General features: G+C 41.4%; 1 protein-coding gene across 1 annotated transcript in view; it reads left to right on the top strand.

The window, feature by feature from the left end:
- DNAH11 (dynein axonemal heavy chain 11) overlaps positions 1 to 16,187 on the top strand; it is a 279,731-nt gene that overhangs the window by 103,432 nt on the left and 160,112 nt on the right. Inside the window, exons 35-38 of the mRNA XM_006028586.3 lie at positions 1,478 to 1,594; positions 6,821 to 6,959; positions 9,643 to 9,735; positions 9,888 to 10,082. Coding sequence (XP_006028648.1) covers positions 1,478 to 1,594; positions 6,821 to 6,959; positions 9,643 to 9,735; positions 9,888 to 10,082 — 544 coding nt within the window. The remainder of the gene's footprint in view (positions 1 to 1,477; positions 1,595 to 6,820; positions 6,960 to 9,642; positions 9,736 to 9,887; positions 10,083 to 16,187) is intronic.

Genomic DNA, 16,187 nt, shown 5'->3' with positions numbered 1-16,187 from the left:
GTCTGGGATTGCGCTCGGCGACGGGAAGAAGGATCGATAGGTAATCAGTCTATCAATCAGCTAGCCGCAAGTCAGATCTCTTTAGAGGCACTCTGCAGCGTGCCCAAAGTTCTTCGACTTGGGCGGAAGTCGCTTGGAATTTTAAACGGTTAGCAAGCCAATCACTAGCCGCCACGTGTGAATAATTTAGAACTAGCCAATAGCGGGACACAAATTTGCATTCGAATAGCGGGAACTTCTTTGCCCCGTGCATTTCTGTGCTGCAAAGAAGAAATGCACCCTGCAAATTGGTGGGAACTCTCTTGCACCGAGGTTCTTCTGCTGCAACAGAAACCCTCGCTGTGCAAGAGGCTCTCATGTGGCAAGAAAATTCCATCATGCCGAGGCACCAAAATCACTGGGTTGTGACACTGATCACTTAAACTGGTTTATGTGTAATGTTTGTCCCTAGCCTTGGTGTCCATCAGGAGTTTCTCTCTTAGCCTGCTCAGGAGCTCCTCTTACATCAGCCTCCAGGTCCAGACTGCTTGCCTAGCTTGGGACCTGTGCTTACGTACACTCTAAGCTTGGCCCCTTGCTGGTCAGGTGACTCCCCTGATCAGGGTTTGAATGGCACTTTGACTCTTGTGGGGGGGTCTGCAAAAAAAATTGGGCTGCCCATTATGATGCCTTAATAAAATCAGAGACCCCCCCCCAGGTTATGATTTTCAAATCCTATAGGGGGGCTATTGTCTTTGGGGGGCGGGTCTCAGCTCCACTGAGCTCCTCCGTGATTTGAACCTTGCCCTTGATGGCTGCCTGAGATTTCTCAGCAGCCTTTCCCCTTCTTAAAGTAAGAAGTGCCCTAAACACCCTGTTAGAGTCTTTAAATCCTGCAGCGGTTTGAAACTTCCTTGAAAATCAGTAGTAATGTGCATGTATGATATGCATATAAATAAGTCAATGTGATATGAAGAAAAGCCCCTTTCCCTCAAAATTTAAAAATAGAACACCAATACTGTGGATGAAATCCTGGCCCTCTTGAAATTAGTGTCTTACCGTTGATTTTGCAGGGCAAACATTTGGCCCTTTTGTTGAATTATTGTTTACCATAGAGCAGAACCGTATAGTAATTATTTTCATGCATCTATTTAATTTAATATAACTAGGGTGGTTTTTCATCAGCTGACTATTTACCCATATTTCTTTGTCTTATTATTTTTCTCTAGATTGGCAAGAATCATGGCAAGCTCTACTACCTGTCTTTTTTTTTTTATTCTACACATTTTAAAAGCAACTGTTCCTTCTTCTTTTCTTCTTTTTTCCTGATTCATACAATTAGGCCTCCATTCCAAATACAATTCTGATGTATGATGCCATCTTCTTCATACTTATAATGCATTCTTTAGGATTTTTTTTAAGTAGGAAAAAAATTGTATAGTTTAATTAAATTGTGGTATTGCAGCAAGTTCCTTACATCATATCATTGCTATGACAGGATTTTATTCTTTGGAGAAAGCATTGCATTGAAACCATCTGTTGGAATATTTATTACCATGAACCCGGGATATGCTGGTAGAACAGAACTACCTGAAAATCTCAAAGCTCTGTTCAGGCAAGTATACAATAGATTAGCATTTAGAGCACTCATGCCACCTAATGTCACTAGCCTAGTTTGCAATGTAAGCCCATTTGTTCTTGCTTTAGAGTTTATGTAAAATATTGAACTCACATATTATTATACAAGCTACTGAAACACATGCAGTTGCTATCAGAAAAGGTTTTTTCTCTTTTTTTTTAACATTTACATACAACTTTAAATTACATCTGTATTTCAGAGTATGGGGATCCAATCCCAAATCATGGGTGTGTACAAGGATACCCCTGTGTCATAAGTATGCACAATAATTTTATGTAGAAATTTGTTCAGGTGGATTAATATGGCAAATTGACAACCTCTAGATTGGTGTAGCCACCCATATCTTCAATAGATATAGGCATTCACATGCACATAAGCATTTCATATGCTGTAATTGAAAAGGTGGCCTATCATTATAGTTGATAAACTGGTCAGAGGTTGCTGAGCAGACCTGAATCAGAAGCACCGTAAACATTTATTTTGTGGCTTTTTAGGACAACCTGTTATTTTTCTTAAAATACATATATTGCATTTACATCATACTACCTGTCTGTCAAAGACTATTACAATTTAAAAAGTGTAAATCTGACCTTTTGCTTGCCTATTATCACTTTTAAAATCTCCCTTTACATTTTGCCCCAATCACTTTCACTGGTGGTATTTGCAAAACTGTATGACAGTAGAGTTGCAAGAATTAAATATCCTCAGCATAAGCAGGTGCTCTTCTACTGTAATCAATCAAATGTCAGTCATTTATGCCAACAGTGTATTTGATCCTAAAATAAGAGTTTGGAATGATCAGAAAACCATAGGGTTAGAAAGGACCTGATGAGTCATCTAATTCAACCCGCTGCACAGGTCCAGGATTCACTGTTCCTAAAACATCCAAGACAGATGCTTATCCACCTCTTTCTTGAAAGTTTCCAGTGAAGGAAACTTCTCGACTGTCTTAGAGACTTGTTACATTGTCTTACTGTTTATATACATAAGACGTTTCTTCTGAGATGTAATCTAAATTTGTTTAGCAAAGTGGTAAGCAAATCTGACCCAGAATTTTCTGTCCTAGAATTGGTTTAATATATATCGTAATTATTTGAATACAAGATAAGGTTCCCCGCCCCATTGGCATGGGGGCAAAAAGCTTCTCATCTTATAACCTATAATTGCATACAAGGAAACCTCATTAAATACATTGTCTGTCACTAAGCAGGATGTGCTCAGCAATGGAAATCAACTATGAAGTTGATTAAATGAAACCAACACTGAGTATGACTATAAAATATGTGGGCCATATTGGGCAAATATTTTGATGGGAACCTACCACAAAGATAGATAAGAGCAGCCTATATGAGTAAGAAAAATGTTAGTGCCTATTGTATTCAGCCTCCCTCAGTGCCAACTCCTTTTCAAGTCATGGTGAGCCACTACATTTCATACATTTTTACTGAGCTGTGCCTTTCTTTCCCATTTCCAATGATTCGTGTTTCTTCACCAGTCCTAAATGCCGGCAAACATCACAAAACAAGATCCCAAATAGTTCACCCAGAATCCCTCTGTCACCCGCTCTGTCAGCCTGTCACTTACGATTAGTGTGTCCCCACCTTCCATGGGGTAAAGCTAGACCAGGTTGCCCTGCACCTCATTTGCATATAGATTTTTAGAGGATCGCCAGGCTAGTGACAAGAACACCCAGTTTCAGTCATGAGTGGCAGACTAATTAGGACATGCATCCTTTGTGTGAGGAACACACGCACACATACTGACCAGTGTTGAACTGTGGGGTCATTATAGCTTGAAATCCTTTTGACTCTGTTGGGGCTCAGCCCAATGAACTGTATGGTAAATCATTAGCCTTTTGGCTTTGAACTAATATCTTGCATAGTTTTTACTGTGTATAAGTAGAGGCCAAAGTGGTGCTTAAAAGTGTGTTTATGGAGCACCTGTGCTAAAACTTGCAGCAATTAAAAAAAAAAAAAAAAAAAGATAACATACATCAATTGTGGATGAACTAAGCATATGATTACTACAGCTATGTTTAATTACAAGGTCATTGTTTTCAAATTTGCTTCACACATTTCCACGTGCTCAGGGAGAGAAGGGTCTCAGTAAGGAGAAGGGGAAGGGGCTGCTGGGGAAAGCAGTTGGGGCGGGGGGGAGGGAAGCAGAGGGCAAAGGGACTATCTGACTAGGGCTATGCGAAATGGCTGTGTTTTGATTTGTTTTCAGATTCAGCCATTTCGGAGGACAGCAATTCGCCCTGCAGGGAACAGAGATCTGGGGCAGCACGAGGTGGACAGTGGCAGGGAGGAGACCCCCAAGTGGATCTCTGCTTCCTGCAGAGCCAGGTCATGCAGCAGGGATTGCCCAGCCCCTGGTTCAATCCCCCAGCTCTCTGATCATTCCCCCAGCCCCGCAGATCTGTACGCTGGGTTTCAGCAGGCTGCCACTGTAGGCTGGGGCCAGTGGCAGCATCTCAGTCTTCCTAGTGCTCGGCACACCCTCTGCCAAGCAGCTGTTGCTGGCTCCAGCCTGCGGCAGCAGTCTGCTGAAACCCCGCACCTGGGAAGAGCTGGAGAAATTATCAGAGAGCTGGGGGAAGCAATCGAAGAGCTGGGGAATGATGTCAATATCAGAGCAGTCCTTCCCTCCCTCTTTCCCCTCCCTGTTAGTTTTTGTTTCACTGCAAGCCCGGTTCCAAAATTCTCCGAAACATTTCTGAAATGTTTCAGAACCTTCTGATTCATTTCAGAGTTGTTTCAAAGCCTTCCGTTTAGATTTGGATTCAGTGTTTTGGGTGTCGAAACAGCCTGAGACACCTCTGAAATGAAAGAGCTGCTGAAATTTGGCACAGCCCTATATCTGACTCCCCAGATTTATTTTCCCTGCTGTAACATTGGGAGGTGAACAAATTCAAGGCAAACCTCCAATAATTAGAGTCTATACCTGGCAAATTATAACACATTTGAAAATTTTCTATATATAAAATCTAATTATTAGGGGGTCATCTTATAATCAGAGGCATCTTCTATTCATGTAAACATGGTATATCAGAGGGTGGGGTGACAACTTGCAGAATCTCACAGCAAAGTACAGTGGCTGCAGCAGGGAAAAACACAAAATATAAACCACTCAGTTTTAAGAACAAAGTGAGTGTTAGTTTTATAGTAAAGACGCCATCGCTATATACAACTTTTAAGTTAATGTTATTTTCCAGGCAACTGATTGCTTACTTGCCCCAAAGGCATATTTATTATATTAGGTAGGATAACTGTTTTTTAAAGATAAATCTTCATGTTTTAAGACACAAATCATTAACGGAGAACTGGGAGAAATTTTCCCTTTAACTGCCCTCTTCATGGTTTCTTGCACTTACTTTGAATCACTTGGTGCTGACCCCCATTGGAGAAGTATCTGGATTGTATGAACTACTGATCTCAACATTGCAGTTCTCCTTCATGATTATTAGTGGGAGCAGATGTTTTCAAATTTAAATTACACTATCTGTTAGTCTATAGTCAATCCTGTGGAAAAAATTAAGAACTTTCCCTTTATTATACTGCTCAACTAGTGTCTTTATGAGAGGTCTCTCTGTCGCCATCTCCATTTTTTAGTCTCTTTTTTGGTTTTGTTAACTGAGAGGTATTTTAATTAATACTGTTTTAATGGCTAGATGGCTCATGATTCTGTTTTCTGTTTTAAAAATGGAGAATGATTTTTCAAACCTATACAGTCCTTCAGGAAGAGAATATGCTTTTAAAAAAGCAAATCCAAAATGGTGAACATCTATACAGAGTGGTGATACTCTGAGCTCCCCATATGCAGTGTGTGTTGCAGTAACTGGTGTGGCGGGCCAGTAGGGGGTGCTCCTGCACTGAGCCACCCACCTCACTGTGCCTGACCACCTTCCAAGCTCCAAGTGCCTCCCTGGGGGTGCTTCACATCCAGCTGACCCCCATCTTGGATCCCACTTGCAAGCCTGGGGGTGAGGCTACCACCACCCAGAGTCTGGACTGATCTAGGACCTGCGCCCTCTGGGAAACACAGGCCTAGTAGTCCTTGAGGGTACTTGACCCACTGCAAGAATTTGGGGTCCTTCTCTTAGTCTGAAGCACAAATAGTGGCCTCCCTTAGTCAGCCAAACCAAGGGGACCCCAAAGCATATTCCAGACCCTCTCCCAATAAGTCTCCCACTCTAGGTACAAAAGAAAACTTTATTTGTTATGAGGACTAGGTTTGGAATAGAGTACAGGGTAGAGCAATATCAGAGAAATACCTTGGAGCAAACAGTGGCATGGTAGCCTTTGATCACACAGCTGAGTTACTGCAAGCTATATATCTAGTTAGATCTCGGGTAACTTGCTCACAATTATCATCCAGATGCAGGTGGGGATTCCCTCTGGAGGTAAACAATTCATTGATCATGAGTTTCAAGAGAGAGAGAGAGAGAGTTTCAGATCATCCAGCTTCTCTGAAAGTGCTCATCATGGCTACTGCCCCTCCTCCTGGGCAGTCCTTCACTTATAGCCCTTATGACCTCATTTACCTGATCCAAAGAAGGCCAGCAACTGTTGGCTGCCAGCCAACCAATTTGAAATGCATCACTGGTTGGCGGATAGACTGACAAGGTCTTTAACCCCCTCCTAGTCATGTTGGCACAAATAGGGAGTTTAAGCCCCCCACCCAGATATGTGATGCCAGTCATGTAAGCAGAGGGAGCAGGTTTCCCCCTCCCTCTGGAATGTATCCAGCTCAGGTTACAACTCAGGGTTACCTGAAGCAGATGAGACTAGAGGAGTCTACCCTCTGCAGTGACCATGGTAACCAAATTGTCAAATAGCAGAGTTTGGGAAGGGACAGAGAGAGTATTCTGCCACAACCTGCCAGTCCATCACAGTCCATCCATCTGACAGTGTCAGATATTGTTCCTATGTGCTGGCACTGAGGCCTTCCAGTATTTGACTTGAAAGCCCTGCTCTTTTCAGCTGTCTCTTTTGTATATAGCAATGTTACTGAATCCTAATAATCAACAGTGCCTAATTAGCCATTTTTACTTTGAAGTAGAGTTCTTGTTAGCTCTGACTGACACCCTTAATTGTGACTCTCGAGCTCTGTTTAAAACTGTTTGTACACATCAGTCACTTGCTTTAGGTGACTTGTTCTTACCATGCTTAAATACTAATGTTTGAATTTGGGTTTTTTTAGACCTTGTGCCATGGTTGTCCCTGACATTGAGCTGATCTGTGAAATTATGTTGGTTGCTGAGGGTTTTATTGATGCACGCTTGTTGGCCGGGAAGTTTATTACCTTGTATACTCTCTGCAGGGAACTGCTTTCTAAACAGGTGAGGGTCTGTTTTGGGCTTTGGGGTTTAATATATGCTAATTAACACCAAATACTCGAAAATAGGGATATTGACCAGTCTAATTTTCATAAGGCTTTTCTTGTAATTTTCACGTGTTTTAACAAAAAAGATATGTATGCTCACTTAATCTGATGTCTAGCTAAATGGATCTAATAATTTAAAATAGTGCCACTAGGCATGCAGAAGAAAGTGCCTTTTTAACTTGCTGTATTTGTGATGTGTTATGTTTTTAACATATAATTGTGTATTAACTGTTAAGTATCTACTGCAGCTGAACTAAAACATGCTAGTCTACGCATCCACACTAGAAATAATAGGCAACTGAGAGGAAAACATTTAAGTATATAGACAAACAGGAATTTGATTATTTGACTCTCTCTGCTTGGATGAGTGTTTAAAACATGCTACATAAATACAGTAAAGGATAGTTTGATGCTTAGAAATATATTATTGCTATTTATATAGTAAATGTTATTGGGAAGAATGCTTATGCATTTTTCTTACAAAAAAATTATTTTAAGATTTAGAGGATCTGCTTTTTTCCCTGGATTTGTACTAATTATTTCTTTCCAAAGGTGTAACTATTTGCATGTAAATATAGTCTTAACATTGATTTTTATTAGTAGAATAAAAACAGTAGTAGTAGTCAGACCACCCCTCCGCCTCTACCCAGTTGCAAATAAAACCATTATATTTTAACTTCATTTTCATCTCGTCTACTAAATATGCCAAAATTCACCTATCACATATTTAAAACATAGCTAGATCTGATTTCTTTGAAATCTTTTGTTGGTATGTGCTTATTAGGGACTGATGTCTGAGAATAGGACTGGAAGATAGGAAATTTTGGCTCTAGTTCCTGCTGTGATGTAGGGTCATCTTATGAATTAAACCAACCATTTAACTAGAGCTATTTGAAACTTGGGAATTTCTGTTCAGGAAATTCCAATATTAAAAAAAAAAATGTTCATCCCAGGGAACAAGAGGCATCTCAGAAAGTCCACTGAAGTGAAGTAGGGAGTCTATAAAACCTCAAGGGCCCTGGTTCCAGCCAGGGTTTCCAAGGCAGGTAGATACCCAGCTGCTTAACATGGAACCTGGGAGCCCTGAGAAACCCCAGGCTTCCAGACCCTGAGCCTATAACAGGAAGTCCAGAAGCCCTGAGGGCCAAAGCTCAGGTCATCCAGGTTCTCTACTGGAGAGCTGGGCACATGGATAGGGGAGCCCTAGCTCAAGTTTGGGTTCTGAAGGTCACGAGACTCATAGCTCCTTACCAGATGTCCTGAGAGACTTGAGTCCAGCTCTTCAGCAGTCTGTGTAACATGGCTGAAGCTCTAGTCCTTAGATGCCTAGCTTGAAAAACACCAGTGAGCTCACAGGAAACCAGGCAGGATTCTGATGGATCTTTCACTGAGTTTAAGCACAAGTTCTTGAACAGCAAGATGTTTACATGAAACTTTGACTTCAGTGAACATCGACTGAACTTCCATCATTCTTTTCTTTGGTCTGAAAATTTCTTACCAACTCTCTGCCTAATCTCTTTACCAGCTCCTTCATAACTCTAAAATACAAATGCTAATATTTACTACTAATAATTGTCCCCTTGAGGTACCACAGATGTTCTTCTGAAGTTAGCTTTATATTGTAAGATGTAAATTATTCTAAAGGGATTATTAGTATTAATTTTGTTGTTTCTCTCTAAAAGTTGCTCTGGACAGTTGGCTCATTCTTGCAGTATGTCATTGTCAAATCTCTCTCACCCTTTTTAATTTGTACTATACTGAGCCCTGATTATTTACAGCTGCTTGTTGGGTTTGTCATTTGATATAACCAAGTAGGATATATTTTTAGCACACTCACAGTGTGATTAAAGGTGTTACTAATTTGTGTAACTATGTCTGAACTAACTTTAAACTAACTAGCCGAAAATTGTGATCCAGGGCTCCCCCTGCATCATCAATATGTTGTCATCAGGATATGATCCCTGATCCCACAATCACACCTCCTGTCATGCATACATAGTAAGTGTGAATTTGGGGATCACACATTGGATCCCATCCTGTCTTTAATTGAATGTCTGCCAGAGGCCATAGGATCAGTTGTTTGATATGCGATGGGCACCCTAGAACCACTTAAGTAACCTGTATGTCATAAAAGGGGGCAGATACACTTCCTCAGCATTATATTAAGGGAGTGATGTCAACTTCTTAAATCCATTCCTTCATTTGTCATGTGTTTGCTTGTATGTCCTAATAATTGAGTTGTGCCATTACCTTCACTGTAGTCATGATTTCACCTTCAGTTTATACTTTTATGACTCTTACTGGCTTTTATTACAAGATTTTAATCAGAGAAATCGCGTTCAAAATGGCTTAAAATTTTTCAGAGAGAAACATTTTAACACTACTAGTGTCAGCATTGACTTTGAATCCTCTGATGACATTTCACCATGCAAAAACGGAACAAAACTGTAGAATCCTTGATTTTTTTTATTTTTTATTTTTTAAAGAAAAGGCAAGAATTCTTTTGGGTGATTATCTTTTACTGGACCATGTGCATAGCTGGGATGAAGTTAGCCAAGCTTTCAAATGCAAGGCATTCCTTCATCAGGTACCTTGCATTTGAAAGCTTGGCTAACTTTAAAATGCATTCCTTTTTCTAGGACCATTATGACTGGGGACTTCGTGCTGTTAAATCAGTTTTGGTAGTTGCTGGCTCACTGAAACGAGGGGACAAGAATAGACCTGAGGATCAGGTAGGTACCTCATTTTAAATGTAAATATGTACAGTGAATGATAGGAGCTGCCACTATTTGGTCTCTGTGAATAAAGCCAGAATCTTCAAAAGAGAGGAAGTATTTAAAGCCTTCACTGATATGATAATATGAAATTTACCATCCTTTTCCAGGTACTAATGCGAGCCTTAAGAGACTTTAACTTGCCTAAAATAGTGACAGATGATATCCCAATTTTCATGGGCCTGATCAGTGACCTGTTTCCAGCTCTGGACGTTCCGAGGAAGAGGGACCTACAATTTGAACAGATGGTTAAGCAGTCTACCCTGGAGCTTCACTTGCAGCCTGAGGAGAGCTTTATTCTCAAAGTAAAAGAATCCATTGCTTTTAATTACCTCCCTTAAGAGTTTCAATCAAAATAATTGCAAGTGAATTGTATTAGACATGAAGGTTAACTTACAGCACCTTGTAGTGTTCCTCAGGTGTGCTGAAAGTCAAGGTATTTCAAAGACATTTTGTCAAAACAACATACTGCAGTTTAAGATGAAAAAAAATCAGCTTTGTGAATAGGTAATATATTCTGCTTTTTGGAAACAGAAATGTCTCTCTCTCTCTCTCTCTCTCAAACTTCTTCCCAGCATCCAAGGTTATCTTTACTGTATAATAGCTTTCCAGTACTAACACTTTAACACCACCAACTACAATTTTATCATTATTATTATTTAAAGTACATTATGTGGTATTTATTTTAGGTAAGACTCACTGAATGACATTGATATGTAATGCAGTAGGAATATGTGAAAGGGAGGACAAGGTTTATATAACTAAGATCGTGTGGTTAGGTAGGTTAGTATTGTCCCTGTTCCATGGTCAGCTATGGGGTTCATATACCTTATTTTATATGATATAAGATGCATGTATGCTCTTTATAATTGTGTACTATAAAGACCTCTTATTTGGAGCAGAAGTTTGCTATTTAGTAAGAGACTTTCATGAAGCTGAAGAAGTGCCTTTTGTTTTTTGTGAAATTTTACTGAGGTTTGGCTGCAGTGCTGCCAGATCTTGAAAGCAGCAATTCACCAGATATAACCTCAAAAAGTCATTAGATGTAATTAGGAAGATCTAAATTTGTAAAAAAAAGTCAGTAGACAAATTACGAAATATTAGCATAGTAAAATGATAACAAGATCCTTAATGTATACATTTTGTTGCTAGGAACACCAAAAATCTACTAGATCTAGAGACAAAATTGCAAACTTGGTAATACTACTTGGCCAAAATATAGCATTACAAATCAAAGCTTCCCTTTCTTCTTTGGAAAGTTTCATAATTTTAGCAGGATCCAAGGCCAGATTCATACTACCACTGCCAAAGCAAGGCAAGCGTGTGTTATAGTGGTAATCCTACAGAGTTGCTAGATCATCTGTAGCAAGGACAAGAAAATGGGAATAGAGCTGAGCTGGGGTCCTTATGCTATAAACCCTCAATTTGGGCCCAGAGAGCTCCTTCTTCCATCTCATTGGAGATGAAGCCTGAGCTCTCCAAGCTCCTAGGCTAAATACAGACAACCTGAGGCTGAATTGATTCAGTCTTTGCAGGTTAGTCTAAGATGCAGAGATTAAACTGAGAAACAACTGGACAGACATTCACTTTTGATTCAGGAAATGCAGCCACATACCTGCAGTGGCTAAGGCCAGAAGCCAAGGGGCACTAGAGCACAGCTCTCTGGCATGTAGCCAGCATGGGCTGTGTGTTGGTTCCTGTTCCTGCTGCTTCTGAGGTCTCTGGGATTTGCAGTCCACAATCACAGCAGCAGGATTCTTCAGGGTTGCTCATCACTTCCTCTTCCTGCTTCCAGGTGCCTCTGGAATTTGGAGTCCACAGTTGCAGTTGGTAGTACATTTTTAGCAGGGCAGGGAAGCTCTGTACTTGGGGGAAGAAAAGTTTAACCCCCTTCCCTCGCCCCAATCTTCTGGGGTTTTCCTGGCCAAGAAAGTCTCTGCTGCTTCTCTGCTGGAGCAGATAGCACAGGGCTGGAAAGCATGCTGGGGGACTTTGATTTAACTTGAACAGGAAGAGGTCTGGAACAGAAGTTTCATAAACCAGTGTGACCCAAATCAGTTAGGTATGATACTACATTCAACCAGGTTTATCTTAAACCAGTTTCAGCCATTCTGGAACTGGTTTATGTGCACTGAACTTCTGTTCTGTTACAGGTTTAAACCAGTTTCTGATGACTTAAAATGGTGTAATTTCTGTTCCTAGCCCTAGGGGGGAAAAGAGGGATGGGTACTGTTTTGTCAACCACACCCTATACCTGGAGCCAGAAGTATTGGCATTCCCCTCCACTTCAGAAATTTCTTGGAGCAGGAGCTCCCCATCTCCTGTGGTCAGACAAGAACTGAGCTAGACTAAGTTAGGTTTCTTCCTTTTCTTAGTCAGCACATATCCAAAATTGCTTTATCCTTCTACTAGCTATAGTTTTTCTTATTGTGGAGCCTGGACAAGTTGCAGTCTGTGGTGTAATGCTAAAGATTCATGGTTCAAACTTTATTGATGGTGCATGATTGAAGAGTGGGGCACGTTATATTTTGTTTTTACCTTTTTTGGCTATGGACAGAAGTTACACATAAACCAGTTTAAGTGATCAGAAACTGGCTTAAACCTGGAACAGAACAGAAGCTCAGTGCACATAAACCAGTTTAAAAATGGCTGAAACTCATTTAAGATAAACCTGGTTGAATGTAGTATCAGACTTAACTGATTTGGTTCAAACTGGTTTCTGAAATTCTGTCTCAAACCCCTTCCTGGTTCAAGTTAAATCACAGTCTCCCAGCATCCTAGCATTTTGCAGCCCTGGGCTGGACAGTCTGCTCCAGAGAGGCAAGGCTGACCCTGCTCCCTAGCTGGAGCAATGAGAGCTGGCTGACAAGGGAGGGGGGCAAGCCCAGCTCAATGAGGGCTGGCTGACAAGGCGGGTGTGGGGAGGGCAAGCCCAGCTAGGGAAGCAGACACTCTGCAGGGGGACAACTGCACCCCTACACTCCTCCCCAGACAAACCCTGGCTGTGGGCTGGGGTCAGGGAGGGCAGTTAAACTCACCTCCCCTACTCAAACTTACTGCTGGCTGCAGCTGTGGACTACAAATCCCAGAGACACCTGGAAGCAGGAAGAGGAAGTGATGAGCAACCCTGCAGAGTCCTGCTGCTGTAATTCTGGACTGCAAATCCCAGAGACCTCAGGGGCAGCAGGAAGAAGTGAACACACAGCCAGAGAGTTGTGCTCTAGTGCCCTCTGTCTTCTGGCCTGGGCCACTGTGAGCATGTGGCTGCATTTCCTATATCAAAGGTCTGTTCACTTCTGTTTCAATTTAATCTGTGCATCTTAGACTAACCTGCAAAGACTGAATCAATTCAGCATCGGGCTTTTTGACCACCCAGATGTATATAAAATGAAGGACAGATGTTTTGGCAGGTGTGCACAAATTAGCTCCACACTCTCCCTGAGTGCCACTGTTATCCTTTTTCTCTGCTCAATTTGCTGCTCTGCTTTCTGTTCTCAATTTTGTGCTCCTTGCCTGATCTCCTGCTCTGCCTTTTGCTTCTTGGCTTACTTGCTGCTATGCTGCCAGTCTCCTTCCTGATCTATTGTGTGCCACATGGAAAGGCTACCCATGCCACCTGTGGCACTTTTGCTGTAGGTTATCCACTCTGATATAACATATTACACAAAACCTACATTAAAGTGTAATGCTATTAAGGTCAAAACATCCAGCATTCAAAAGTTAGGGAATGTTGGATTTATGGTTCCCTGTGCCAGGAGCATTATGGTTCACACTGTAGATATCTGATCATGTATTGCTTATTCTAGAAGGCATCCCCTTGATTTAATTCAAAGGATGGATGCAAAAAAGTGGTTAGACATAGTCACACAGGCATTGCCTAATTTTTAAGTGCTTGACTTTCCAACCTAAATACGTTCTTTTAACATTTTTTTTTTGTTTTTCAAAAAATAAAAAGTGTCTCTGATATGAAAGCTATAAAGGGTAAGCTGAGATATTGTTTGGGGAGTTCTTGTTCTGTTGGAGTTTAATATCCTATTGTTTTTATAAGTTATGTGTTTTGGTCTCCTGTTCTTTCTCATATTTTATAAGTTTCTTTTCTACTCTTCTAGAATCATCCTGAGCCATGTTTGGGGAGGGCAGTTTATACATCTAATTAATTAATTAATTAAAAAGAATATTATTAAGGTAGCAAAGTGAAGCACTCAAAGGTTTGGAAATGTCAATACTGTACTAAGGTTGCCTCTGCAAACTTAATTTGGTCCCCTACTACATATATATTATGACGCAGTCTTTAATGATATTTATGTACTTCTCTTCCATTAGACAATATGATTCTTTCACAGGATCAGTTCACAGCACAAAACTCACTTAATGAGGAGCTATTCAATGTTTTGTTTTTTCATTGTTCAATATATAGCTCCATGCCCTATTTACCACACTATTCAAACTGTGCCTGAAAGCCAGAATTATTAATTTCCTCATGGGCTTTTCATGGCATATAGTATAAGTGCTTCCCAAACATTAATTTTATTTTTACTGCACCCCTGTGAAATAGGATGGCCATTATGCAGATGGCTGAGAGACAGAGATTAAGGTCAAAAGTACCCATTTATTTTGGGTGCCAATTTGAAATACCAGTGACCAGATTGTATATGTTTAAATACACTTCTTATTGGTTTCATTGCAGGTTTGAATGGTCAGGACTGGGGGTGGGTGGGTCAAATTTACAGGAGAGCTCAGGAAGGTGGAGCCCCCCCATAAGAGATGAAAACACCCCTGTAAGATTTGAAAATCATAACCAATTGGATTGGTCTCCAATTGGATTGCTCTTTCCAATGAATTGGTTTAATTTTTTGCAGACCCCCCAAGAGTCAAAGTGTAATTCAAACCCTGCTCAGGACTTCTACAAATCTGAGGGTATAATTTTGGGTACCCAGAAAATGAATACCTTCTACATGATTTTCCATGCAATATTTGGATTTAAGGGGCATGCATATTATCATGTAGGAACTTATATGGCAAAAGAAGGAATAGAACCTAATTCCTTGAAGATGGTATTCATTCCCCTTTAAACATGAGAAGATCCTTCCTCTTGCTAATTCGTCTTATAGATTCCTTCTTCCAGCACCTGCTCCCACCCAACAAGGATCACCATAGGGAAGCATCAGGAGCAGGTGCAGGAAGAGGAAACCTTCTAACTGCCACCAGTGTTCCTAGTGAAGACCAGCACCCAACACAGCTGCTCCCTGCAGCCTGTGGCTGGAGTGGTGTAGGATTGGGCCTGTGGACTCCCCTACAGTCAGGTCAGCCAGGGAGAACAGTGGTAGTGGTAGATTTTCGGTGAGGCACTGCGCACTCAAACTGCCAATTTTTTGTTCAGGGGCAAGCCACTGTCCTCTTAGTACATTAAGTCCCAGTAAGCTAGGTCCCCTTTTAAGTATTACTGCAGCCGCTGTTACCTTAGAGCCATTAGGTAACGCAAAGGTTGCTTGGACTAGATGTCCTGGTCGTCTGGTGCCTCTGACTCTAATTACTTGATAAGGGGTTTCTTTCTCTCCCTTCCAATCTGTGGAATCCAAAATGCAAATCTGGGCACCCGTGTTTAATAGTATATCAACTGACTTTTCACTTTTACTTAATTGAATCTGTACAGGTATCCGAATTAAGGGGCCAATATTAACTTCAGATACTGGTCCTCGGCCTGCTACTACCCCCATTGTGGCTCCTTTCTTTGGGGGTTGGGCTGGCTGGACTCCCTAGGCCATGTGATCAGGCGGGGTAAAGGCTGGCAGCTCCGCATGTGCCTGGGAAAATGTTGACAGTTTTGCTCTCAGGTCAGAGAATCTTTCCGGTGACACTGTTGGTGGCACAAAAGGCTCTGCTTTTGGTCTTGCCCTTTTGGTACAGTGTTAAGCCCTCAGCCCTTGCAAGACATTGATGGGCAGTCTATTGATTTGCACTTTATTGTAACAGGTAGCTAACAAGTCTTTCCATATTTTTGCTTGCAGCCTTGAGCCGGCCTTTTCCGGCTTTTCTCAACAATTCAGGGGGGTCAGGGGGTTTATTTTTCACTGAAGCCACTGCCATGGCCTTGGCAGTTTTCATCGGCTTGGTAAGCCTTGGCTTCTGCAAAATGGGTAAAAGCTGCACTAATTGCTGGATTGCATCCCTTACCGGGTGAGTCACGGCTTCTGGCTCCAAGGCCAACAAGGCCAAGGTGCACTCTGGTGGTTGCCAGCAAAACCTCCTCCACAGCAGTGCTGTCATGAGTCCAAACCGCTGTACGAATGATTTCAGTTAGTGATAATAGATACAAGCAGTGGACAGCCTCTTTTAAATTGGCCCATGCCCAAGAGGCAGGGTTAAGCTCTTCTTCTATATTACCATAACTGGCTGCAGTGGCTTGGAGC

The sequence above is a fragment of the Alligator sinensis genome, unplaced genomic scaffold (assembly GCF_000455745.1).
Source record: "Alligator sinensis unplaced genomic scaffold, ASM45574v1 scaffold1112_1, whole genome shotgun sequence".
In the NCBI taxonomy this organism is placed as follows: domain Eukaryota; kingdom Metazoa; phylum Chordata; order Crocodylia; family Alligatoridae; genus Alligator; species Alligator sinensis.
The sequence above is the reverse complement of the archived record's forward strand: the minus strand, read 5'-3'. Positions and strand labels throughout refer to the sequence as shown.